Consider the following 24,552-nt stretch of genomic DNA (forward strand, 5'->3'; position numbering starts at 1 on the left):
TCCATTTACCATTTTTATACTTTCATCTTACACTGGCTTACACACACGCATATTTTTACTGATTCGACATGAAAAAAACAATGATGGACACGTTGTACAATATGTAAATAGTACCGAAGTGACATACGCCTCGTAACGGCTTTATTTGACAAGCTTTACACGTTAGAACGCTTTCGGAGTGATATTTCGAAGTAACGTGTCGTTAAAGGGGCTTAAGGCGCTTTTAATGTCATATTATAATCATTCCCGTTGTTCCTAATACCGTATTCTATAAATTCGCCTGCTTTAAATGTATAATCTGTGTTCATAGCTTGTATAGAATATTGTTTAATAACCTCGAACCGGACAATCGTCGCTGTTGAAGAGAGAAATGAAATAATCACTCTGCAGAAGCCAAAGGCCCTTAAAATTCATTTAACAGATCGCTGTGTCGATTGATTTTCGTCAAAAGTGTGAATCTACGTGTTTTTGTGATCATCAACGAAGCTGATTTCACGACGATTGTCCGAGTGTCGTGGTACGAGCGTGTCCGAGGGTCTGTTTTACGAGTGACCCATCGTAGGTTTCGCCCCGTGCCCTTCAATGGACTACACCTGCGAGGATGGTTCTTGCATACCCCAGAGCGCGGTCTGTGACGGAATTGACGATTGCCCAATGGCCAGGGACGAGCTTCAATGCGGTACAAAAGAAAATCCTTATCCTTACAACGTGAATAATTCGTCATTCGTCCAGCACAACGCGTTTGGTGTTTTTTTATTTGTTTTTAATTATCTTCGTCGATTTCAGATGTCGATAAAAGCCGAAAAACTCAAACGCATTAGAATTTATCGAGTTACGAATTTTCACCAATTCCTTGCTTCCGCTCACGTTCCATTAACTCTCAGTACGTGATAAATGTGTACACTGGCATTTGGATTCGGTTTTAGTGATTCTCGAACTCCATTAATTAATCTGATCAAATTTATTTGTGTGATTACATGCCAAAAGTTTTGATGTCCTTTGAAATTTGAACTCCTCGATATTTATTCATTCTTCCAACACATCGTCCACGAGACTCGTTTTATTTTATACCGAATCCAATTACCAAAGCTCTAATTAGGTGCATAACAGTGATTAATGACTTGTGGAAACTCATAAAAATTACATCACGCCGAGTAGCTCCGGAAAATATCCTCCTGACCGATTTTTATGACCTTTTTTCTCATTCTTTCATCGTCTCTATCCTTTCACCTGGAAAAATGTAAACACGAATATATCTATGTCGTGAGACATCGTTGGCTGTGCGTAATCGCGAATAACCGCCGTAAAATACAGTAGCTCAAACGTAGATCTAATCCCGGATAGTTGTATCTTTGTGTATTTGCTCGTAAACCATTGTAAATTCTTGACGAACGTTGTCCTTGGCTGGTTTTTAATTGTAGTATGATAAATTTGCTGGTGTACGTAATTGCGAGCGAAATAACACGTGTAAGACCACTCGAGATCATAATTTCTCGTTGTCGAGTCGAGACCGATGTCATCTTTGAATATCCGAAAGATAAATGAACAATTGTGCTCTTACGAAATACGTGATTCTTCCAATTTTGTATTCCAATGAAATTGCGAAATTTTATTGACCGCGAATTCATCGGTGCACCGGTGTTCTCCGCCGTCAATATTTCGAAGGACTGTGCATCCTTATTTTTCAAAGTTCCCAGTTCAGCGAAGATAATTCAGCGATTATACAATTTTCCTCGGCATTAAATTGCTCATCAACGTCTTCGTTATTCTCGCTCGGAATAAATGATAATTTCTCGCGTCCTTGGGATTCATACTCGCGTGCTTAATACTCGTAGAAATTAATTCATCGGCTGACATACATTTGCCGATGTTTACGTTACACTTTTTTCTTTCGAAATTTCGTCGTCAACAAAACCGTTTCGTTTTCCTCTATTATTCTAATTTGTCCATATACACGGAGAAAACGAGGACGAAAATTCTAGAGGAAAGTACTACGAATGTCTCGGGGATAGTATATATACGAACTGGATTGCAACATTAATTCGAAAAGCAGTAATAAGAATTGTTCTATCCACCATAGTAAAAAGACCAATACCAATATCTTTCATTCAAAAGAATCAAGAGTCTTTTTCTCTATAAGCATAGTAAAAAATGTTTTCATAAATGTGTTTATACTCGGAGAGAAAATTTCACTAAAAACTACTATGGTGCCATAGAAGTAGGGTTCTATATCGGTAATATTTATTAATTCTTACGAACATACATAGTAATTTTTTGTGAAGCGACTCGATGAAAATTGATGAGTGATGTCAAAATAAATACATCGGTACACATGTATACCGGTATATTATCGTACAATCGCGAATGGAATTCTGTTATTTATCATAGTAAATTTCTAAACACTTTGGCGTATGATCTATGCTTGTGTTCGAGCTCCTCAAATTTTACTATGTTCAACTATAAATTTCAATTGTGAAAACAGTACTAAGCATAGCAAAACGGCATAATAATTCTACTTGCCAGTTCATCATCGAGTCAACACAAATTTTACAACGTTTACTTGGTGTGGTGAACTAGTTAGGAAAAAATAGCACAGTTTAAATCTTTGTCGCAGCAAATACGCAATTTAAAAATTTTCATTCAGAATTTACTTGGAAATTACAATATTTTTGGTAAATACCTTCAAAATGGACGATGTAGAACCCCAATACCATGGCAGCATAGTAATTCTTACTATTTTTTTCTCTCCGTGTATTGTTGAGTATGCTCGGGCAAGCCTGAAAAAAAACTCTATGTATGGTAAAATATTCGGTGTACATTCGTGTATTTGTCATAGAATTAATTATGTTGACAGTCAAAATTTGTGATTCACAATACATTTTCACTTATCAGTAAGTGCTGGTGTGACACGATGAATAACACTCGAAAACAACATAAAATATAGTTCTCACGTGCACCACTTTTTGCTATCCAGATGAAACTTTTTAGAATTGAAGGGACGAAAAATATGAAAATTCAAAAAATACTATGCTCTTTGTAATCGGTGGCTAAAAACTTTGAAAATTCTTGAAAAATAATATATTCTTGACTAGAAAAAACGAATTCGTTTTCTCTGTGTAGTTATCGCGAGAGATTTGTACATTGCAGTTCATAAAGTTTCGTTCAATTCGTCTTATTTATAACTGACGATATGACATTTGTTTTTCCGTACTTCCGTCGACGTTTTCACACGCATTATTTGTTCATTATTTTTTTCCTTCTTCACGATATCGAAATAGAAAATATCTTTAAATTTTCATCCATTATTCCCTTCGTGTTTACCCGAACCTGCAATTCCGCTTTCTAAGCTTCGTGAGTCGCCTCGCGTTAACTTGTTTATTTCTTTCGCCAATTACATCTGTGTTGTCGCTCTATAACAGACCGAGAATGTACACCTACCCAGTTCAAATGCGGCTCAGGAGGCAAGTGCATCGAAGGCGTCTACAGGTGCGACGGTCACCCGGATTGTCCGGACAAAAGCGACGAGGATTGTCCTGGCTCTTCCACTGAAAATGTTACACACATCGTCACTCATAACAGTACGCTCAATCTCTCATCTGTGGTATACAAAAACGTTGAAAAAAACCAAATAATTATAATTACATCTGAAGAAAATCGTTGTTACGATACTCTGAGAGTGAAAGTACAAAATATTTCGGTTTTACTGAAAAAATGTGTTTCATGAAGAAACGTTTTTTCTGGACCTGTTTAAATTCGACTGCTCAATATTCCTCAAAAAATTCCTCAAAAAATATACGAATTAATGGTTTCCGAATGCCCGATTGGCTCCAGTGTTTCGTTCAATAAATAATCGATGCACCAAATAAACGCTCAGAGTATCGTTGAACGATGGAGAAAAAAAACTTATCACTTAACTCCGAAAAACTTAAACATAAATCCCACCTCCGCCATCCCGCACTCTCGGACCTCTTTATCGATCGGCATCCTCTCATTGCTTTGTGTGCTTTAATCATGAAACATTGAAAACGAAAATGTGGCAATGTGTATGCGTGTGGGAGTAGACACGGAAATAACGAGGAATCAAATCGGCGAGAGACCCTGGACCGGGCAAAGGGAGTGCGACTTGCGTAGCGAGTTTCGTTGCGACGATGGCTCGTGCATCCAGCTTCGTAGGAAGTGCGATAATGTCTTCGACTGTCTTGATAACAGTGACGAGAAAGATTGCGGTAAGAGCTTTAAACGAATGAAACAGCGTTTTAAATGCATTGAAGCAACTGAAGAATAAAATTCATTTTTTTTTGTCACCCTCGAATATCGTTCGTCACGGAACGAGATGAATAATTGCGTTGAAAAAAGTCGTAGATGCTTGCTATATCGGCTAAGTTAATGCGTTAATAATATTCATCGGAGCTTTATACGTGAGCTTTACCCGTAATCTGTGTCTGGGAATAAAGGACTCTGCGCAATTGATCAATGGAAATGCACCAGCGGCGAATGTATTCCGGAAAACGAAAGATGCGACGGAGAGATCCACTGTCCTGATCGATCGGATGAAATCGAATGCGGTAAAAATTCTAAAAAGAATGAAAATCATAATGAAAACAATGAGAAATGCGAAAAACACGAATGTTACGCTAAGTTTATGTGGCTTGTCTCGCCCTGCCTGCTCAACCACACTCTGTCACAAAAGCAAACACTTTTCACTCTTGTCACACTCTCTTCTTTCGATCGTTCACCTATTCCTCTTCATCGATCACCGACACGACTCTGTTTATTTATATTTGCAACTTCACCGACTCCGCAGACTCTCAGAATCACGAATTATCGAATTTAATCTCTCACTCTTTCCCTCTCTATTTTTATCTCTTCTATTTTAGCTCGTCACTCTTGCCAGGGAATGCTCGTTTCCAGGATATGTTTCTTTTTAGGGAAACAATCAGCATCTTTCATTCCTATAGTTTAACTCGACGAATGCATATTGTATTTATAGTTTTAAGTGATGAATGCGACCGAAACGAAACTCTATTTTCCACATATCTATTCCCGTACGCATGAAACTTGTGCATCGTCAGCATTTATGTCATTGAAATTTTTCAGATTTTTTATTATCCGATCTACGGATTAAGACGGCCTAGAATAAGGTTAGAGGAAGAAAAAATCGACGCGAAAAAAAAGAAAATCATCGTTAGACGTCACTGACTTTTTAGCGTGCTCGTTGCACGTGGATCGTGCCAATAATTGAGAAACAAAATGACTATTAGCCACATAGATCACTCACCTCTTGGAAGTGCATGTTAAAATTTTTCCTACCCTTTCTCTGTCTCTTTCTTCTTCAAAGTTTTCTTGCGTCGCCAAGAACTGGTCCTTTTCTCCATGAAAATCCTTGCGGATCAAGTGGGCACAGGACTTTGGCGCAGGCTTCGTACATTTCGTAGTTTTTTCGTTTTTTCTTTTGTTTTTATGACACATTACGCGATATCCATTAAAATGAGAAAATACATTAATGTGCCGTTTGTAGTTACGGAATGTCCGGCTGGAACTTTTCGATGCGGCGACGGATTGTGCCTCGACTCGAAACGACGTTGTGACGGACGTCCCAATTGTCGCGATGGATCCGACGAGATTAATTGCCGTAATTCATTTGTTTATCTGCATTCATTTCCTATTTTTACAACCATCATTTTTTAACACGAGAATATTAACACGCTTCGTTTACTAATCGAATATCAATCTTCATTAATAACCTTCTGCTTTGACTAATTTTATTTTCATACGCGTCCCAAATCAGCGCGAAGCCAATACCAGGTTAAAAAACGAGAAGAAGTGACGGAGCTTTTCACCAGATAAAGTTAACTCGCCGAGAGCCATTTGCATTTGACAGTTTCGAAAATTCCTCTTTAGATTCAACTGTTTTACTATTCACATTGGTTTTTGTGTTATAAAATTCATTAAAATTTCAAGTTTCGAGCACTGCAGTCGACGCACAGGGACTTGAAATTAAAATTACCACAGTAACAATGGCTATTAATTTGAGATTTTTTTGAAATTCACAAGTTTAACGATTATTTGTGTACCTCACGTTGCGACCGCTGACTCGATCGAATTAGCGTCCAAGTAAAATCCCAACACGAGACAGACTGGACCAATATCGCTATCTTGTAAATTATCTCAGGAATTAAAAAATTAGGGAATAATTGTTTAGTCGATAATCACAAAAACTTATTAATTAATAAATCCTCTTCGTTATTCTACAATCACCAATCTTCCAGTGCAATAATAAAACCGATTGAATTCGAAATTCTCTAATTCCCTATTCACGAGAAATCCTAATGAATACTGTGGTAGATTTATGACATTTATATTTTTATTGAAAAAAAAACGTGTCTTCGTTTTACATTTGAGAATCTGCGTCTCCGTTTCTTTCTACTGACGTTGTTGTTTTACTCTGTTTCCTCCACTCTACTTTGCACATCTGTCGTTCACTTTTTGTACTGCATTTTGCTGTGTTATGAGACCTTTATAGTCGATATGTTAAATATATGAATTATTATTTAAGATTATTCTAATTACTGTACCATTGAACGACTACAATCGTTATTCTTTCCCTTTCAGCATCGACAGCCTGACCGTGTATATATTTAACTGCTGTCAATATGCTCATATTACTTCATGAAAATCCAATACCTCATACTTATAGGGCAAGTGAAAATAGCAGCGGGGCTGCCTGTAAAAATTTTGTATAGAAGCATGAATCAGGCTCACACGAACCAACTGAATTCTCGAAAGAGAAAAAAATATTGATCTGTATAGCGCGCCAGACGTGCTGTTTTTGCTGCTTACAGTTTTAAATTTTAACGTGAATTCTAACTTTGGGTACGGTGGAGTGGTCCACTGAAAATGATCACTCGTATATAAATCGTTTTTCGATTTAATCTCTCATTTGATCCTGCCTATTTCGGGTTCAAATGCACACGTACTTGTTCTATTAATTTATGATGGCACATCAGCTGTCCTTTGCGAGGGAGATGATCGAACGAGCTCGTGTATCATGTAACGTTTTCGTTTCTCTGTGTTTCCCTCTGTTTCTATTTCTCGCTCCTTCTCTCTCTCTCTCTCTCTGTCTCTCTCTTTGCTAAAATACCTCTCGGTGTTTCATGAGGTTCGAATTTCTCATTCTATAGTGTATGTTTCTACAACGGTGTGCATATGTATATATACATATGCTGTTGATATTGCATGACGAACGGCAATGTGCACGCAGTTTATTTATGAAACTCGACTACTCCGGTTAATTTTTCAAAGGCCTATTAGAATTACAGGTCGATGTTGCCATCGAGTCTGTAATCGTGGCTCATAACGCCCTGCACTCTTGAACATCGTCAGATTCCTTGCTCTGATCCTCGCATTTGAAAACTGCCTTTTCGCCTTTTCCTACTTGTATATTTTGCATGCGATTTGACGCAAGAATTGGATGAGTTGAAGGCTGGCGAATCGAGGGGGAACGACACTTTTGGGAGTCCAAGAATCTCAATCACTCAAGTGTGAATAAATTACTTGGGGATCTGGCAATCGCTCGCTCAAATATTTTCGAGTATTTTTGCACGAATTGACGTCGGGAAGTATTCAAAATTTACGACATTGTGAGCTTCCATGTGGTTCGAAGAAATGAAAAAATCGTCGGAGAAAATATCGGTGACGTTTTACACTGAAAAATTTCAATAATTATATGAAATTAGAGTTGGAATTGTTGGTATTTTTCTTTTTGACTTTTTCTACGAAGCTCGACTATTTTTTTTACTAATAATTTCGGCGCCTCGAACCTCTTTTCTGATTTATGTTTCCTCGAGAAACATTGGTATCGAAATCCCAACAATTTACTTTACTGAGCTTCGAGTGTTCGACGAAAGAAGATTAAAAACAGTCGATCAAGAAAAATCCAATCAAATATTTCCTACCCTTTATCTTGATATAAAATTAAGTGTATTTTACTCCAGAGTCTTGTTTTTATTATCTTGAAAGCTTATACTCTAAGGTGAGGCAAAAAAAAATCGCAAACATAAGACTTTTCGACTAGTCATTGTCGTGTTCCCCCTTGAAGAAAAGTGTTCTCCCATCACTATCGTACCTGTTTCTTTTGCCTTCACTAAGTCGACGCCTTTATTCGTTCCTAATCACATAATTAATCCTTGGAAATCTAAGCCGAATCTCTTATTTTCCCGCGTGCACATGGCTGTTTTGAATATAATTTATACAAATGATCGTTATCTTGAGAGCAAAAGTTATACTTTTTCTGGAACCACGATAATTCGTTATCTGCACATAAGTGTATGCATTCTGCATACATTTTTTCCCTCCTATGCTCTTATCATTCGAAATACTTTGAAAAAATATCCTCAGCGTTTGAAAAGCAGTCAACTTACACGAGTTCGTATCTCTAACCGAATCTGGGATTTTCAGAGTCACCTTATTGCCCGGACGGCCAATTACCTTGCGCCAACGGAGTCTGCATATCGCGAAGGTTCTTCTGCGACCGGAACACGGACTGTCTTGACGGCAGCGACGAGAAAAATTGCCGTGAGAATAAAAAAAAGATAACAAAATTGAAATATCTTTTCCCCTCGAACTACTTGAATGCAATAATTATTTGAAAATTCCTGAAATCACGAGAAAAACACAAAAATCTGAACGAAAACTAAACTGGTCACCGCGTTGATAAACAGAATTTGTTTTTTTCAATTTCCAGCTGATATAATTCCCGATCCTTATCCACCACCGTGTCAAAGCGACCAGTTCACGTGTAACGACGGATCCTGTATACCGGTAACTTCGCGTTGCAACGGTCGTGCCGATTGTCCGAACGACGAAGACGAACACGAATGCCGACGCGGTGAGTTTAAAAATTCGTTACTTTCTCTTCTCGCACCATTCGGAGCAGAGAATTTTCCAATTAAAAATTTAGATTACGCTTTGACGCGGCACATTCGTTGTACACGTTACAAGATATACCAAAATAATATATCTTGCTTGAGAGAGCAAAAAACAATGGAACAAACAACAATTACTGTTATATACTCGTATATATAATAATTACATAGAAGTGTAGCAGCTTGAAGTTACCCGAAAAAAATGCTGCAAGAACCAGCTGACCAACTGTGTCATCCTTTCCTGATAACTCGAGAAAAATGAATCTCTTGCTTTGTTTAATGAAAAATAATTTTGATTTTTTCTACTTCAAGGGGTTTACGCTAATTGGACAGGCAAAGCAATACTATTTTCACGATTTTTTTTGACTGCTATAAATTATAAATACGGATTACAAATATACACTCTTAAAATACACAAAAATTTTTTTTTCATTTTTATTTTACGCAGTTTTCGTACAGGGCCAAAAAAGTATGGGTGTGAGCTGTTGATAAAAAAATGGTTTCAGATTCAATAGGTAAATAGCCATAGCGCGTGTCATACGATTTTTGATTTTTCCAAAAACGACAAAACGACCGCGATTTTTCCAAAAACTACGAAAAAACACGCTTTTTTTGCAAAAAAAAATAGCTCCACTAAAAATTTCGAAATTCGTGTGTTCTGCGCCACAGCTACAGTCACGAAGAACACGTGGTAAAATTTTAGCGGAGATTTAATCAACAGCCATCCAAAGACGTAATTTTGAGAAAAACGTATGCGCGCTCAAACCGCCAAGTAAGCGTCGCTCAAAAGTACACTCAGAGGGCTCAGATCTTTATAAAATTTGAGTGTGATACTTTTAAATATGTATACTTTCGAGAAATGCAATAAGAAAATGGGTTTTTTGAAGATTCTAATTAGGGTAGACCCCTTAATGAACGTTAACAGCGAACCCTGCACAACTGCCGTCCCCTCCTCTCGATTCCTTTGCACTCGTGTACGAAAAAAGTTAAAATAACGGAAGAAAGTAAACTATTCGAAAAGAAAAACACAAACACTCTCCTTTGACACACTGTGGTTCAGATTGGGTTACTTCTAGGTATAGAGGCTTCGGATAAAACCTCTTCACGGAGGCATCCGGAGAGCTCGAAGTCGTTCACCGATAGCACGACTGCCGTAGATCTCCCGTACGAGATAACCGATACCCCGGTGACCTTCACCATAACGAATGTCACCACAACGAGCAGGAGTTGTGAAACGGGCGATTTTGTTTGTGCCGACGGAAATTGCATCCCCGCGGCTCACCGATGCGACAATTTCTACGATTGCCGTGACTTTACTGACGAGCAGTACTGCTTCGGTTAGATCATTTGAAAACCCTCGACAATCTGGTGGTCAATCGTCTCTCTCTCTCTTTCTCTTTCTCTCCTTTTTCTTCGTTCTCCATTTATTTTACTCGATTCTGCTCTTTCGGTTCCATGCACTTTTTCTCTATAGGTTTTGCCAACGTTTCGTTCCACCTCTGTGTTCTTGGAAAAAGACAAAATTTCGAAAGCATTCGCAACTATTCTTTGACTGCACGTTTTTATTTCAATTCATACCGTTTTTCTCCTCTCTCTTCTGAATCCACTATTCCGACGTCCGTGTATGAACAAAACCCCAGATTGTCTTGGCCCCATATACGTCGTTTACTGTCATTCAGTGTTAGCGGCCGAACATAGAAATTTTGTGTAGGTTTTGTTGCTGACGTTTATAATATAAGTAGATGAGAGAATTTCTAAATTTTCAATTCATCCGATTGATTCTTGGTTTTAAGTCTCAAGTATATATCGTTAGCCATTTTTTCCCCCATTTTTCCACCTTCATCACTATTCCAATCGTCATTAACATGTCATTGAACATTAAATCTACATTTACGTCGTTTAATAATATGACGATACAGTACCTGAATTTAGGATACATCAGAGGCATCCTCGTAACTATAGTGCATCTCTCATTGCCTGCTGGTATTTATATTGAAAATTAGACAATTATTATTGTCCATGTTGTAGGTAGACCCTTAGCGTTGATAAAAAGTTGCATGTGTGTAACGAATACAGTTCGTAATTGACTATGATGAAAGATAACACACACTTTAATAATCATAGTAATAATAATAATAATAATAATAATAATGCTGAAATAATCGTAAGAGAATTGAGAAAATTCGTCATTACGAACGCGAATCATCCTTGGATTCCTTGGAACCGTGTCATTTAATCTCATTCACGAATTACTCGAACGGATCGTTAAAAATTTATCATAAAACAGGAGTCCTGCATATTTATTTTACAACACGCGATAAAGACACTCGCACTGACGCATAATGCGCGATCGAACGACACTATTCGTGACTTTTGTAAATACATATGTGAATATCTGCTCATGTTAATCCTACAACGCTCGACAACGCTTTCTTTTGGAATCGAAATTTAGATAATCGATTAACTTTTTTACGCATTTCCCTACCATGCAGGCCACATTTAACACATCGTCAGAAACTGAGTGTTTTAGATAAAACGTGTTTTTAGTAATTTTTCTATGAATTTACATTAATTATGTTCTGGATATGAAACTTCCACGTTTTTATATGTCGTTGTGATAAAATTGAATGTTTTTTTATTTGTTTTATTCATACTTATTCTCATTGACAATTGAATTGGTAACCTTTTTCTACGTGAAACACGAGTCTTATATCTCACCGCCATGACGTCTCGTATCCTGCTGGGAGATCTCAATTTCCATGTTTCTTGCTGTTCTCCTAAGACCTTGAATCTGATTTTTAGGATGCGCTAGGGATCAATTCCAGTGCAGAAACGGCGACTGTATCAACACTCACCAAAAGTGCGACGGATTTGTCAATTGCGATGACGGCTCGGACGAGGAAGGCTGCGGTTTGTATTTATCGTTGAGCTTCATCCTCCACTTTTCATATCGAATAAAATCATTAAATTACCTACCCACTCATCACGATGGGGAACTCGAATCGAAAAAACTCTTCCGAAACGTTCACTTCGAACACGACCGTACAAAACTACAGTTAAAGATCCCCGGTCGATTTATTTAACATTTCGAACGAATAAATATGCATTTTCTTGCAGAAGCAGATACGACACCGGCAAACCGATATTGTACATCGCAGCAATTCACGTGTGTCTCCGATCGTACCTGTGTACATTATTCATCTCGGTGCAACGGTATCCCAGACTGTAGGGATCGTTCGGACGAAGAAGGCTGCGGTAAGCTTCATTGATTGTTTTACCAAGAATCGAGGATGAATCGGGGATTGGAATTTGTTGCGAGAAATAGCGACGCGGTTATGAGGAAGAATTTCATTGGCAAATAGCAGACGTTGAATGAAAGGCCGAAACTGTTTTATTCGTTTGTAGAAACCGACCTCGAAACCGAAGGACTGCTTCTGAAGACATACCCGAGCGAGCAGATAATCAAAGAGAGTAAGTACTCCTTCACGGATTACTCGTTCAATAAATTTCTTCAATTTTTCTTGCCCAACGAGAAAGATATAATCGCGACGAAAAGGCGAGAGACGGAATAAAATAATTGGTCGAGATACACTTACTTCTGCAATCGATTTAATTAACATAAATTTATGTTGTTTTTTTTTTCTTGCCTTGGCCAGACCCGGCGAAGCAAGGTAAGCCTTCCTCTTGGCAGGAAGTATACAAGTCAGAAATAGGAAATAAAATATCATGCCTATTTTTATGCATTACGTTAAATTGCTCATGATTCATGGGATTAATGATTCGACGAATAAAAAAATAAAAATTTCTATGTTTACATGTGTCATACGTGTAATTGTTCGATGCTGCATTTTGTGTATAAAACGCATAAATATCGACTCAGAATAAACTGACATGTAATTGTACTTCACGCGACTCGATTGAGTGCTCTGATACACTTTCGGTGACGAAGGTGAAATGAAACTTTGTCAAAGAGAGACGCAATCGATCGTCAATAACAATGTCTTCTCTCATTTTACAGCAAGTAAAAAAGCATCCTAAAATTCTATCGAAATCATCCACATTTAAGCAACTATGAATAAAATATCGTCTTATTTACAATAATACTTTGTCTAGCATGATTATCGAACGGAATAAAAACTCCTGCATGAAGGGGATTCGTGATCAATTGCTCGACAGCCTCCTAAAGATGACTGTTCGACTGGTTGCTTTTGAAATTCCCACAAAATGTCGATACCACTCAATCGATTGTCCCTTAGGTCGTGAGGTTGTTTTCCAATGTCGCGACGAGGGTCAACTCCGAGCTCATGTACGATGGCTGCGTGGAAATGGCCTCCCTCTTCCTCCTGGCTCACGCGACCTCAACGGACGTCTCGAAATTCCAAATGTCCAACTCGATCACTCTGGCCTTTACATCTGCGAAGCTGTAGGCTATTCGTCCTCGACTCCGGGTCAGCAAGTTTCCGTGCATCTTGAAGTGGAGAAATGTAAGTTTTGTTTCATGGTTTTTTCGAGTCCCTTGCCTCGGGCACTTTCAATTCCAGGATTGGAAAAAAAAAAAACAAATTTTTCGAAAAATGTTTTCATTCCATTGTGTAATATACTCGATGAGATTATAACGAGTTTTCAGGAATCGTTAAAATGTCGCGAGTGTGCGAGAAACGTTAACACGTTCATTTAAAAGGTGCCCCGACCTTGGAGAGCCTTTTCCTCGAAATGCTGTTCCAAGAAACTGTAAACATTCTATGCGTTGGAGAAATAAACGATTTGACTGAAAATTGGCACAGGAATTTCTACCTGATTGCTTTTGTTGAGACATTTTTTTGGGAATTCTTTGATCAAAAGTATAGCAACAAATGAACGCAAAATCTTGAAAGAAACGGCACTTGGATCGATCGCGTTTGATTCCGGAGTTTCTAATCAAGCTAAATTAACTTTTTCACTAACACCATCAGATCAGGTTCCGAAAGTCCGTACGATTATTAAAGTTCCGGAAAGCATTGTGAGCCATAAATTTTGGTCGCAATTCATTTTCAGTTTTTCAGTTTTGTGTAAGCACGAATCTTCGAAGAAGAGGATTCGAGATGATCTACGATTAATGATAAAAGTTGACAAATTAACTATTTTTGTTCCTCACGTATCCTATGAAAATAAAAAGTTCATGACTCGTTACAGTCGATCCACCGTCAACGAGGCCCCCTCAAGTGTGCAAATACGACGAGGCGACATGTAGCAACGGCATGTGCATACTAAAGTCCTTCGTGTGCGACGGTAAATTCGATTGTGCCGATGGGTCCGACGAAATGCGTTGCAGTAAGTATTTCCTGAATAAGTTCAACCGTACCCTTCAGTGGTTTGATTTTACTCCATTTCCTCGAACCCCTGCGAGCCACCATTTACAATTGTGACTTTTTGTCATTGAGGTCCCCACGGATGCGAGCCAAATCAGTTCCGATGCGCGAACAAACAGTGCGTCAGTAAAATCTGGCGTTGCGACGGTGACAAAGATTGCGCCGATGGCAGCGACGAGGAAAATTGTGCACCACCACCGCCCGGATCGCCCTGTCGTTACGACGAATACGCGTGCTCGAGTTACGACCAGTGCATTCCTAAAAGTTACCACTGCGACATGGAAAGGGATTGCCAGGACGGCAGCGACGAAATCGGATGCTGTGAGTGACTCTCGTTTTTTCAAGATTTTTAAAAATCAATGAAAATTTTGTATTGCCAGTTCTGAGCGGCGCAAAAACGTTTTATTCGATACTTTTTTCGCGGACAATTGAAAGAGTTCCTGTGAAACTTCTTCATGTAGGGGAGACCGGGGCAAAACGGGATACCTAAGAAAATATTGAACTTTTCAGGATTTTGAAAGGCTCCGTCCGTCTATTTTTTACTTACAAAAACCAAGAAATGAACTGACATTTTTTTCAATCTAAAAAATACCTAAAAGATACATAAGAAAATATTGAACTTTTCAGGAATTTGAAAGGCTCCGTTTATTTTTTACTTACAAAAACCAAGAAATGTACTGACATTTTTTTCAATCTAAAAAAAAAAAATTCCGGTGCAATTTCCCTCAAAAATTTGTGAAATTTTTTTTTTTGTAATTTTCATTCAATGCACCTTGGGTACGTTTTCATTTTATAAAAGTTTGTATTCTTCATTCACCGAATCACGGATTCAGTGTTAAAGTTGTGCGGAGTGGGCGCATGATTTGTGTGCAGGTGTAACCGCAGATGATGGTCCGCCAAAATAAGGAGCTGGGGCAAAGTGGCCACACGAGGCTATTTCTTTTTTTTTCAATTCAAATTTCATTCAACTTCACCGTACATTCGAGACATTTAATCAAAATCGTCCGTAGGGCATTCTTTTCGAGGGAAAGTCTCCTTTGCCCCATAATTATTTTTGACAGAATATGAAAAATTACTGTGAAAAATCAATTTTTTAACACAGCAGTGGTTGACAACACATAATATGTAAACCGACGCATCTAGCTTAATTGCTCCTGGTATCTACTTTGCCCCACGTTCCCCAATATCTGTGATTACTCTCACAGACAGTAGTGGAAATTAAAAAAAAAAACATGATGTTTTGGAAAAAATATATTTTTCGTTAATTTTCGGACAAATGTACAAGTAGAGAAAAAAAGTCAAAAAAATTTCCCGAATTTTTCGGGTATCCCGTTTTGCCCCGGTCTCCCCTTTGAGTACACCGAAAATATCGAAGTATTTTAAAGCGTACTTGTCAAGTGATTTGACTTAATATTTTCTGAAAGTATTAAATTTTTCGTTACTTTTGAAGACTCACATAATGCGCTCCGATTTATTAGCTCCGGTCTACATCACGAAGCCACCGCCAGCGATGGTGAATCTTCAACCAGGAGAATCGCTGATATTGACTTGCACCGCGATTGGTGTGCCGATACCGGAAATAAATTGGCGTTTGAACTGGGGTCACGTGCCCTCGAAATGTTCGTCGACATCGGTGAACGGAACCGGCACTTTGAATTGTCCGGACATGCAGGTTTCGGACCAGGGCGCTTATTCTTGCGAGGCTTTGAACGTCGGCGGTTTCGTATTCGCTGTGCCAGACGCGATCGTCGTCATGGATGAGAAACCGGACATTTGTCCTCCGGGAAAATTCAACTCGGAAGCGCGCACACCGGAAGAGTGTATTTCCTGCTTCTGCTTCGGCGTCGCTGACAAGTGCAAGAGCGCAAATCTTTTCACTTATCAATTACCACCGCCGTTCGATCGGTACAAGGTCGTTACCGTCGAAACGGGCCCGGAATTGCGCATAAATGGAGAAATCAATTACCAAGTCGCTGAAGTGAAACCACGGGGATCGAGCGGCGCCGAAATATCAGCGCCTTACAACACCGAGCTCACATCCTACAACGTGCCATACTTCGAACTTCCGGATAGTTATTACGGACCTAGTCAGTTGAAATCGTACGGCGGTTATCTCAAGTACAAGATCTCTTACAGCGGAGACGGCTCGCCGAATTATGCTCCGGATGTTATCATAAGCGGAAACGGGTACACGCTCCTCCACCGCGGCCAACCCGTTCAACCGGATATCACCACTGAACGTTCGGTCAGATTTTTCTATGGCGAGTGGTTGAAGAACGAGAGAGGTCAGGAAATACCAGCGAGCAGAGAAGAAATCATGATGGTTCTTCTGAAAGTCGAACACATTTTGATTAAGTAAGTTGAGAATGGATGAAAGTGGCAATTCGTTAGAGTTTTTGTATCGAACTATTTTCTCGATCGTACGAAAATTTTAATTCTACTTTTGAATTCGTTTGACCTTCTGCATATTTCTGTTTTTATCATTAGAGCCAAATACGAAGATTCACCCGAGCTGCAAGTCACGATCACAGACATCACGATGGACACCGCTGACAAGGGAAACAATGGCTTGGTCGCGTCTTATGTCGAGGAATGCACATGCCCCACTGGTACGTCACGACTCAACGAAGCTTCCCATCGAAAAACTCTTTTTGCCTCGATTCAGAATTGATGAAATTTCATTCACTTTTACCGTATTTTTTTAAAGGCTACTCTGGCGAATCTTGCCAAAATTGCGCAAACGGTTATTTGAGACGAAAGAGCGGTTCTTGGCTCGGCGAGTGTTACAGGGACGTTCCACCGTGTCCCCCTGGATATTACGGCGATCCCTTGAGAAATATTCCGTGCACGGCGTGTCCATGCCCACTGACCAATCCAGCCAATCAGTAAGAGCATTTAATTCCGCTACCCGCTTTTTTATGATAAAATTTTTAGTCTCGTAACGCAGCAAACCCAGTCTTTGTCCAAAGTGAGAATTTTCATTGGAAAATCATGTTCAAATTTATTTGCTATTAAGAACTAAAAACGTGGATTGTTTTTCCATCTCAATAGGTCAAATATTCCCCTGAAGTGAATTAAATAACAGGAAAAATAGTTGATTGAAACGATATTGAATTTTGGTTTTATTGCAACTGTGCCAAACTCCTCTTTGTTTAGAAAACGATCAAAAGAAAAGAGTGGCAAAACAAAACAAGTTATTCCCTTCTCATTGTAACATGACAGAATCGAATTGCGTACATGAAAAATAACGAAATATTTTCGAAACTACAGGTTCGGTCGGACTTGCCGGCTCGGTGCTGATCGTAATCCCATCTGTGACTGCCCTCCGGGTTACATCGGTCATCGATGTGAACAATGCGCTGCCGGATATCATGGAAATCCTCTCATCCCCGGTGATATGTGTGTACCCGATGAATTGTGCGATCCACACGGAAGTATTAACCCGACCGCTGATGCCGACGGAAAATGCCATTGCAAGGTATGCCACGGCCGTAAAATAAACAATTTTTTCAACATTTAAACTACCTTCGTTGTACAACGAGAGTTTCGATATTTCGTAAATTTACGCTATTTTATATTTTTAATGCTTTCCTTCTACACGTGGAAACATTTTATTTTGTATTGTCCACAAAAACGTAAGTACAATTCGCTCAAATGATGTCATGATGAAACTCTTGTGTTTGTGATCCACAAACACAAATGGGAAGCAATGAAAAAAAAATGTACGGATTGAGCAAATTGGAATAATGATCAATTCTTCATTTCACAGCTATTCGTAACTGGCCTTAAATGCGATCAATGCAAGGCCAACACGTTCAATCTTGCATCGAAAAATCAATTCGGGTGCATCAGCTGTTTCTGCATGGGGAACACGGACAAATGCACTTCTTCCAACTGGTATAGAAACGAGGTGGGCGGTTGAAAACACAAATTTATTTCAATATTTAAATGGCTAGTTCGGTCCTCGCTTTTTATAATTTTACAAATGATATTCAATGCACTTTATTATTTTTTATGAAAAACTGCGTGCACCATTTTGAAAAAATATCTGACAGAAATTTCGATCATTTTTTTTCCTGTAGATTCGAGTATCCTTCACTAATTCGATAAGAGACTTTACTCTCGTGGAATCGAACGCACCAAATGCCCAACGGATCGTCCAAGGGATTCGTCTCGACACGATAAGCCGCGAAATAGTTTATTCAGCTTTCCCGAATCGTGGCAATACCGACGTTTATTACTGGCAACTGCCGGCGATTTTCCTGGGCAACCAAATAGCTTCGTACGGTGGTGACCTCCGCTACACCCTCAGATACATTCCGTCTCCCGGTGGACAAAGTTCAAGAAACAATGCTGCTGATGTTGAACTCATCAGTGTGAGTACTCCAAATGCGATTGGAGGACGAGCGGGCTTCTCAACTGACTTTTCGCTAGAAAAATTCCTCCAATAATTTGCCTTTTTTTCCACAATCAACATTGAACTTACGTTGCAGGAAAATCATATAAACTTGCTCTACTTCTCGAGGGAAACGCACGAAGCCAATTTAGCGCAATCCTTCACGGTACCGTTGCTCGAACAGTATTGGCAACGCGCCGATGGGACTCAAGCCGACCGAGAACATTTGCTTATGGCTCTCGCTGACGTTCGGGAAATCAGGATCAAAGCGACTTACACAACGCATACGGAGGAAGCTGCGTAAGTTTATTATTTCGATGCTCCAAGTTCTTGAACTTTTCGTCAAATTTTTAAAGTTACGAGGCTCAATTTTTCTTATGCTTACAAAATAAGTGAGCGAGGTTTTTTTCTCGTGAAAAAATGTATCATCATTCGAGGAAAAAGTTTTCTCGAGATTCTAACGAAACACATAAGTGAGCCAAGAATTCTGTTTCGCTTCCAGACTCTCGTTCGTTTCTCTCGAAACCGCAGAGAAACAAAACAATGGCAATGAGAGAGCGGTCGAAGTCGAAGAGTGTAATTGCCCTATCGGTTATCGAGGACTTTCCTGCGAGGATTGTGCCGTCGGTTACACGCGAGTGGCGCGCGGTATTTATCTAGGATTCTGCGAACCATGCTCTTGCAACGGTAATTCGAACCAGTGTGATCCCGAAACTGGAATTTGCGAGGTTTGTTATTCAACAACGTTTTCAAACGAATCAATTTTTCTATTTACTTCGATACTTTCCACTCGAACGATACATTTGAACTGTGAGAATAGCAAGGAACGTTATTCAATTTATTTATTAATTAAAGTTATTTACTGATCGATGAAATTTACAGCAATACATTTTTTTTTCGCTAATCCAACGATTTGGGTTTGTTCTGATCATTGAAATTTTTGGTTACCGGTTATCAGTACTGCGGCAATCATACAACTGGTGACAACTGTGAGCTCTGTGAACCCGGATACGAGGGCGATCCGACCCGAGGTGGATGCACGAGGAAGGACAACAATCCTGGTCATTGTCAATGCAACTCAGCCGGATCAAGAAGCGAGCGTTGCATAGACGGTAGATGCGAATGTAAAGCGAACGTTGAAGGTGCCGAATGCAATCGTTGTCGGCCATCGACCTTCGGTCTTGCCGCTGAAAATCTGAACGGATGTAACGAGTGCTATTGCAGTGGTGTGACCAATCAGTGCCACGAAAGTTCTTTGTACATACAACAAATACCCATGGTCGTTTACGACTCGCGTCACGGCTTCACTCTCACCGATCCGTAAGTACAATTTTATAATTTTCAATCGAATCAATCGAGTGAGTCAACGGGTTGTTGAAACGAGATCGTTCGACTCGTTTTTTCTGCAAATGTCAAGAAAATAAATCATTCAATTTCGTAGTTTTCAATCGAAATCATATTTATTGAAATAATTGCGCTACAACAGGAAGAAATTTTGCTGTTTAAGGTATTTCAGCAATTGAGAGTTTGTTTTCGAGGGTTGCAACTTGTCGCTTTTAATGAACAACGTGAAATTTTCTGATTGTAATAAATGCACAAAATTCTCCTGAACACAACGAATGAAAAATGCTTGTTTGCATAATTTATTGTACAGACGAAAAATCACGTACTTTTTTTATTACATGAACGTGAAGAACGAGGAAAGATGTAATCGACGATGAATTCGAGCTTAACTTGGCGTCGAACGAAATTGGTTATCGCTACTCCCACAATCGTAATCGACGACTTTTCTGGTCGCTTCCGCCTGCGTTCACCGGTAACAAAGTCAAAAGTTACGGAGGAAGTCTCACCCTGACTCAGCATATAACAGCTTTACCGAACTCTCAAATTCTCAAGGATCAAGATGTTTTGCTGGAGGGTAACGGAATTCGACTTTTCTGGACGAATCCCCAGGAAATTGTTCCTGGCATTCCTCTGGTAAGCTTTTTCTTATTCGCACCAACGAAACGTTCTTTTAATTTTTAAAAGAATTCAGATTATCTGCATATGTCCGACGATAAAACCCTTTATACATAGAAAAAACTTCGTTCGAAAGAAAATCGAACTGCCGGGCGAAAAGTTAATCACATTAACTAGTTATTTTTGTTTCCATTGATCTTTAAACGATTAGGATCGACACGTTCGATTATAATATTTAAAAAAATGTCTTATAAAATATTGATTTCAAAGACGATCTCGCAAAGTGGCTAGAAATAAATTGACCCCTCGAGAAAAGAGAGAAATTTTGGAGCCCAAGAACAATGTTCGACTCGATGCTGAGACACAATTTTTATTTTACTTTTCCAGACGTACACCGTTGTGCTGAGAGAATCGGAATGGCGCAGGCTCTCGACCGAAGGCCCTCGTCGCGCATCTCGTAACGATCTTATGACAGTATTGTCGAATCTCGAAGCTATCCTCGTTCGTGCATCGCACAGCGAAGGAATGACGGCAACTTACATAAGCGATATAAGTCTCGACACCGCCGTTGAAATCGTGAGCGGAAGACGAGCAACCCAGATCGAAGCTTGTCGTTGTCCACCAGGATACAGTGGTACGTCTTGCGAGACTTGCGCTCGCGGTTATTACCGAGATATCAATGATCGATCGGTCAGCATCCTTGGATCTTGTGTCCTTTGCCCGTGCAACGATCACGAAGAGAGCTGCGAGCTCAGTCGATCTGACCAGGTCAAATGCCACTGTCTCTTGGGATATACCGGTCAATACTGCCAGGATATTGGTAAGTTCTGGTTACTTTAGTATTTTTTATTATGCATGGCAATGCATGCTGATTACATGAATAATTTACTCATAAAATGATGCTTTTATAGAGTGAAATATGTTGATGCTTTGATAGGATGAAAAGTAAAATTGCTTGAAACCGAATTTCGAAGCATAAAATCTCTGAAAAAGTTTTCTCAACGAGCTACTATCCCACTGATTGAATACTCGATTATAAAATTGGAGCATGCGTACTGCCCAAAGGTTTGAAGATAAAGTTTGAGCAAAAAGTTTGGAGCTGAGGCTAAAGTTCTTAGGACCAGTTGTCGCAGAGGATGAATTTCCTGCCAGAAAGTCATAACTGTCTTTTTCTACTTCCAGTAGTCACGTCCTTTAAGCGATTCGAAAAAACGAAATTTTGAAAAGATCGCTGTTCCTACAACTTCAGGAAACCGAGAATTTTTTCATTCGCAGTCACGATTCGATTACCGAAAATGGGGGACTTCGAGACAGTTTTTGTAGGAATTGAGTGCCTTGGACAATTAGTCCTCTGACATTTGTCTCTGTTCCTAGTCTTTGTGACTGTATCTGCTCTGACCTTCGATACTTACACAAATCAGAAGAAACCTTCGATCAAAGAATATTGCTGAACTATTTAATTACGAATTCAGCTGTAAGCTCGTTTATTTGCTTCGACAGCTCGTTTATGAAACTTTGATATTCCGCATCGAATGAATTTTATCATCTCAGAATAAACGTAAAATAAGTTTTATGAATTAAAGTTCTGTTTATAGTCATACTCTAACGTAATAAGCAGCTAAAAATGAACGTCGTTCTACATAACATTATTAAAAAAAGTAATGAAAATTAGCATGAACGAATGTATGTTGCATGAAACACAGCCGAACTAAGGGTAGGTTTAATGCCGATCAAGGCCCAAGCACCGAGGAAGTCCGTCGTGCATTTCACGTGCTCCTACGAGCACGATGACGAACTGTACATATACTTTAAATTGGTGAATTATAATGGATTGCCGTTGACTGCATGGGCAATGGCGCCTGGTCCGATAGTTCCAACTGAGAAAGGGGCTCTTCGGGTGTGGGATGTACACGTGGGAGAAAAACCCTGCACCATCGAGTGCGTTGTGACCGATAGGCAGGGAAAAGAACTCGCCAAGATTTCTACTACGCTCTCACCAGGTTCGAGCATCACTCGCACACGGGGATAAAGCAGTTCGTGTTTCCTTTTGTGTTTGTCCGTCGCAGACTTGGTTTCAAGGATATTCTATTTTTTCCTCATCCATTTTTGCGTCACAATTCATTTTTCGGTCAAATTGCCATCAGCTGTTTCACCGTCCAGTGCACATATCCTTCGCAGGTTTCTGTCCACGTCTGGGAAGTATTTGGTGTTCGAATCATTGCACCATTCGCTGCCCACAATTGTCTTTCGGGATACCTCGAGCAACCAAGGCGATTTTTTTTTTGGAACTAAGTGTGCTTATGGGACTTTGCTTATGTTTGTCATCGACACGCAATTTTATGACTCATCTCAATTCATGGATTTATTTCAAACGGTTATGTGACCCTTCCACTGGATCAAAAAATCCATTTCGTCTAATTTTTCGTCTTCATTTTTCGTGCTTGTTGCATTGAGTTTTTGTGATATACTCCGAAAGAGCTTCTCAATTATTCTGACACTTTTCATTGATTGTAGGACTCAAATATCGTTCGTAGTTCACACGAATCGATCACTTTCAATTTTAACAAGTAGATTCAAAGTGATAAGCGCGTCATGGTTCTGTGACTACTATTATCCTTGGAAAATCATCGTGTCAATTGCTCATACTGTTGTGTTGTCATCATCGTGAAGTCGAAAAAATCATTCTTTCTCAAATTTTATCTCAATGTAATCACGTTTTTTTTTCTACAGTCGATTATCCTCCAACACCACGTCCAGTTCCTACGCCTACGATCATACCACCGAGAATCATCGTCAGCATTCAGGAGAAGAAATTCCAAATAGTCCACACCGGAAGTACCGTTCGTTATCACTGTAACGGAAGATCCGTGGACAACGTGAGTGTCGATTGGTTTTCCTCGTTGCAACGAAAAACATTTATCATCAATATTTTCTCGACGAGTCTACTGAAATACTATTTCTATCTCTTACAGTCCCCGCTCAATATTCGCTGGATCAAAGAAGGCAGTCCCCTGCCCGAGCTCAGCGTGGACGATGCTCGGGGTCTCCTCGTCCTCAGAAACGTCAGAGTTTCTGACAGCGGTGTTTACGTTTGTCAAGTCAGCGACGGAGTTTCCTTGGCTGTGGAAAAAGTCACGCTCACGGTTGGAGGTAAAGTTGCTGGGCTTTCGTGAAAAATATTCAATTCGAATCCTCTGAAAAAAGGATTGTTGTATGGGCTGGAAAATTGATGCACGATTATTCAAAAGATTCAAATAACTCTCGAACTCGTGGGGTAAACGAATGCTTTGAATTATGTGCAAAAAAATTGGATCGCCCACTTGAATAATGCGTTCGGTGATATTTTTACTCCCCTACGTTCAAATATCCTGGTGATTTCATTTAAACAATGGAAAATGCAAAAAATCAAGTTTTATTTAACGATGAAATTATAACGGACGCAGCTTTCCCCCAAAGCCTTTTGGACATACCAGGTACACATAAAACTGTGAAATTTTAAACGAGCGCTCGTTACGAATGCTTCGATTATAGTGCAGTTGTGGAAAGTTCCTCGCCATTCAAAGAATCGAGATTGAATTTTTATTTTTATCAGGATCAAATCCAGTTGCACCGAGAGTTGTCATACACCCGCAATACAACCGCGTAGTGGAAGGTGGTTCGTTACAATTTACTTGCGAAGCAACCGGCAACCCTCAGCCGGAAGTCGAATGGGTTCGAGTTAAAGGCCGCATGAATCCGCAGTCAACTTTCCAAAACGGTGTGTGGCAGTTATCGACTGTAACGATGGAGGATGCTGGAGAGTACAAATGTATTGCGAGAAACGAAGTTGGGGATCGGGAACACAGTGCAATGGTTTATGTTCTGGGTGAGTGTAAAAAGATTTTTAAACGAATAAGCACAAACAATGTGCATTTTGCTCAAAAAT

The 24,552-nt window shown here is 39.5% G+C and overlaps 1 protein-coding gene across 1 annotated transcript in view; it reads left to right on the forward strand.

The window, feature by feature from the left end:
• Positions 1 to 24,552, forward strand: part of trol (terribly reduced optic lobes) — a 157,455-nt gene that overhangs the window by 116,383 nt on the left and 16,520 nt on the right. Inside the window, exons 16-44 of the mRNA XM_043433154.1 lie at positions 3,420 to 3,578; positions 4,062 to 4,226; positions 4,455 to 4,565; positions 5,519 to 5,632; positions 8,458 to 8,574; positions 8,744 to 8,887; positions 11,727 to 11,834; positions 12,042 to 12,179; positions 12,330 to 12,395; positions 12,581 to 12,595; positions 13,181 to 13,408; positions 14,097 to 14,234; positions 14,345 to 14,593; positions 15,751 to 16,627; positions 16,760 to 16,881; positions 16,980 to 17,157; positions 17,543 to 17,750; positions 18,042 to 18,182; positions 18,355 to 18,648; positions 18,766 to 18,968; positions 19,171 to 19,396; positions 19,627 to 19,988; positions 20,363 to 20,645; positions 21,015 to 21,447; positions 22,331 to 22,627; positions 23,358 to 23,503; positions 23,600 to 23,777; positions 24,071 to 24,100; positions 24,220 to 24,492. Coding sequence (XP_043289089.1) covers positions 3,420 to 3,578; positions 4,062 to 4,226; positions 4,455 to 4,565; positions 5,519 to 5,632; positions 8,458 to 8,574; positions 8,744 to 8,887; positions 11,727 to 11,834; positions 12,042 to 12,179; positions 12,330 to 12,395; positions 12,581 to 12,595; positions 13,181 to 13,408; positions 14,097 to 14,234; positions 14,345 to 14,593; positions 15,751 to 16,627; positions 16,760 to 16,881; positions 16,980 to 17,157; positions 17,543 to 17,750; positions 18,042 to 18,182; positions 18,355 to 18,648; positions 18,766 to 18,968; positions 19,171 to 19,396; positions 19,627 to 19,988; positions 20,363 to 20,645; positions 21,015 to 21,447; positions 22,331 to 22,627; positions 23,358 to 23,503; positions 23,600 to 23,777; positions 24,071 to 24,100; positions 24,220 to 24,492 — 6,003 coding nt within the window. The remainder of the gene's footprint in view (positions 1 to 3,419; positions 3,579 to 4,061; positions 4,227 to 4,454; positions 4,566 to 5,518; positions 5,633 to 8,457; positions 8,575 to 8,743; positions 8,888 to 11,726; positions 11,835 to 12,041; positions 12,180 to 12,329; positions 12,396 to 12,580; positions 12,596 to 13,180; positions 13,409 to 14,096; positions 14,235 to 14,344; positions 14,594 to 15,750; positions 16,628 to 16,759; positions 16,882 to 16,979; positions 17,158 to 17,542; positions 17,751 to 18,041; positions 18,183 to 18,354; positions 18,649 to 18,765; positions 18,969 to 19,170; positions 19,397 to 19,626; positions 19,989 to 20,362; positions 20,646 to 21,014; positions 21,448 to 22,330; positions 22,628 to 23,357; positions 23,504 to 23,599; positions 23,778 to 24,070; positions 24,101 to 24,219; positions 24,493 to 24,552) is intronic.

This window comes from Venturia canescens, chromosome 1 (assembly GCF_019457755.1).
Source record: "Venturia canescens isolate UGA chromosome 1, ASM1945775v1, whole genome shotgun sequence".
NCBI lineage: Eukaryota > Metazoa > Arthropoda > Insecta > Hymenoptera > Ichneumonidae > Venturia > Venturia canescens.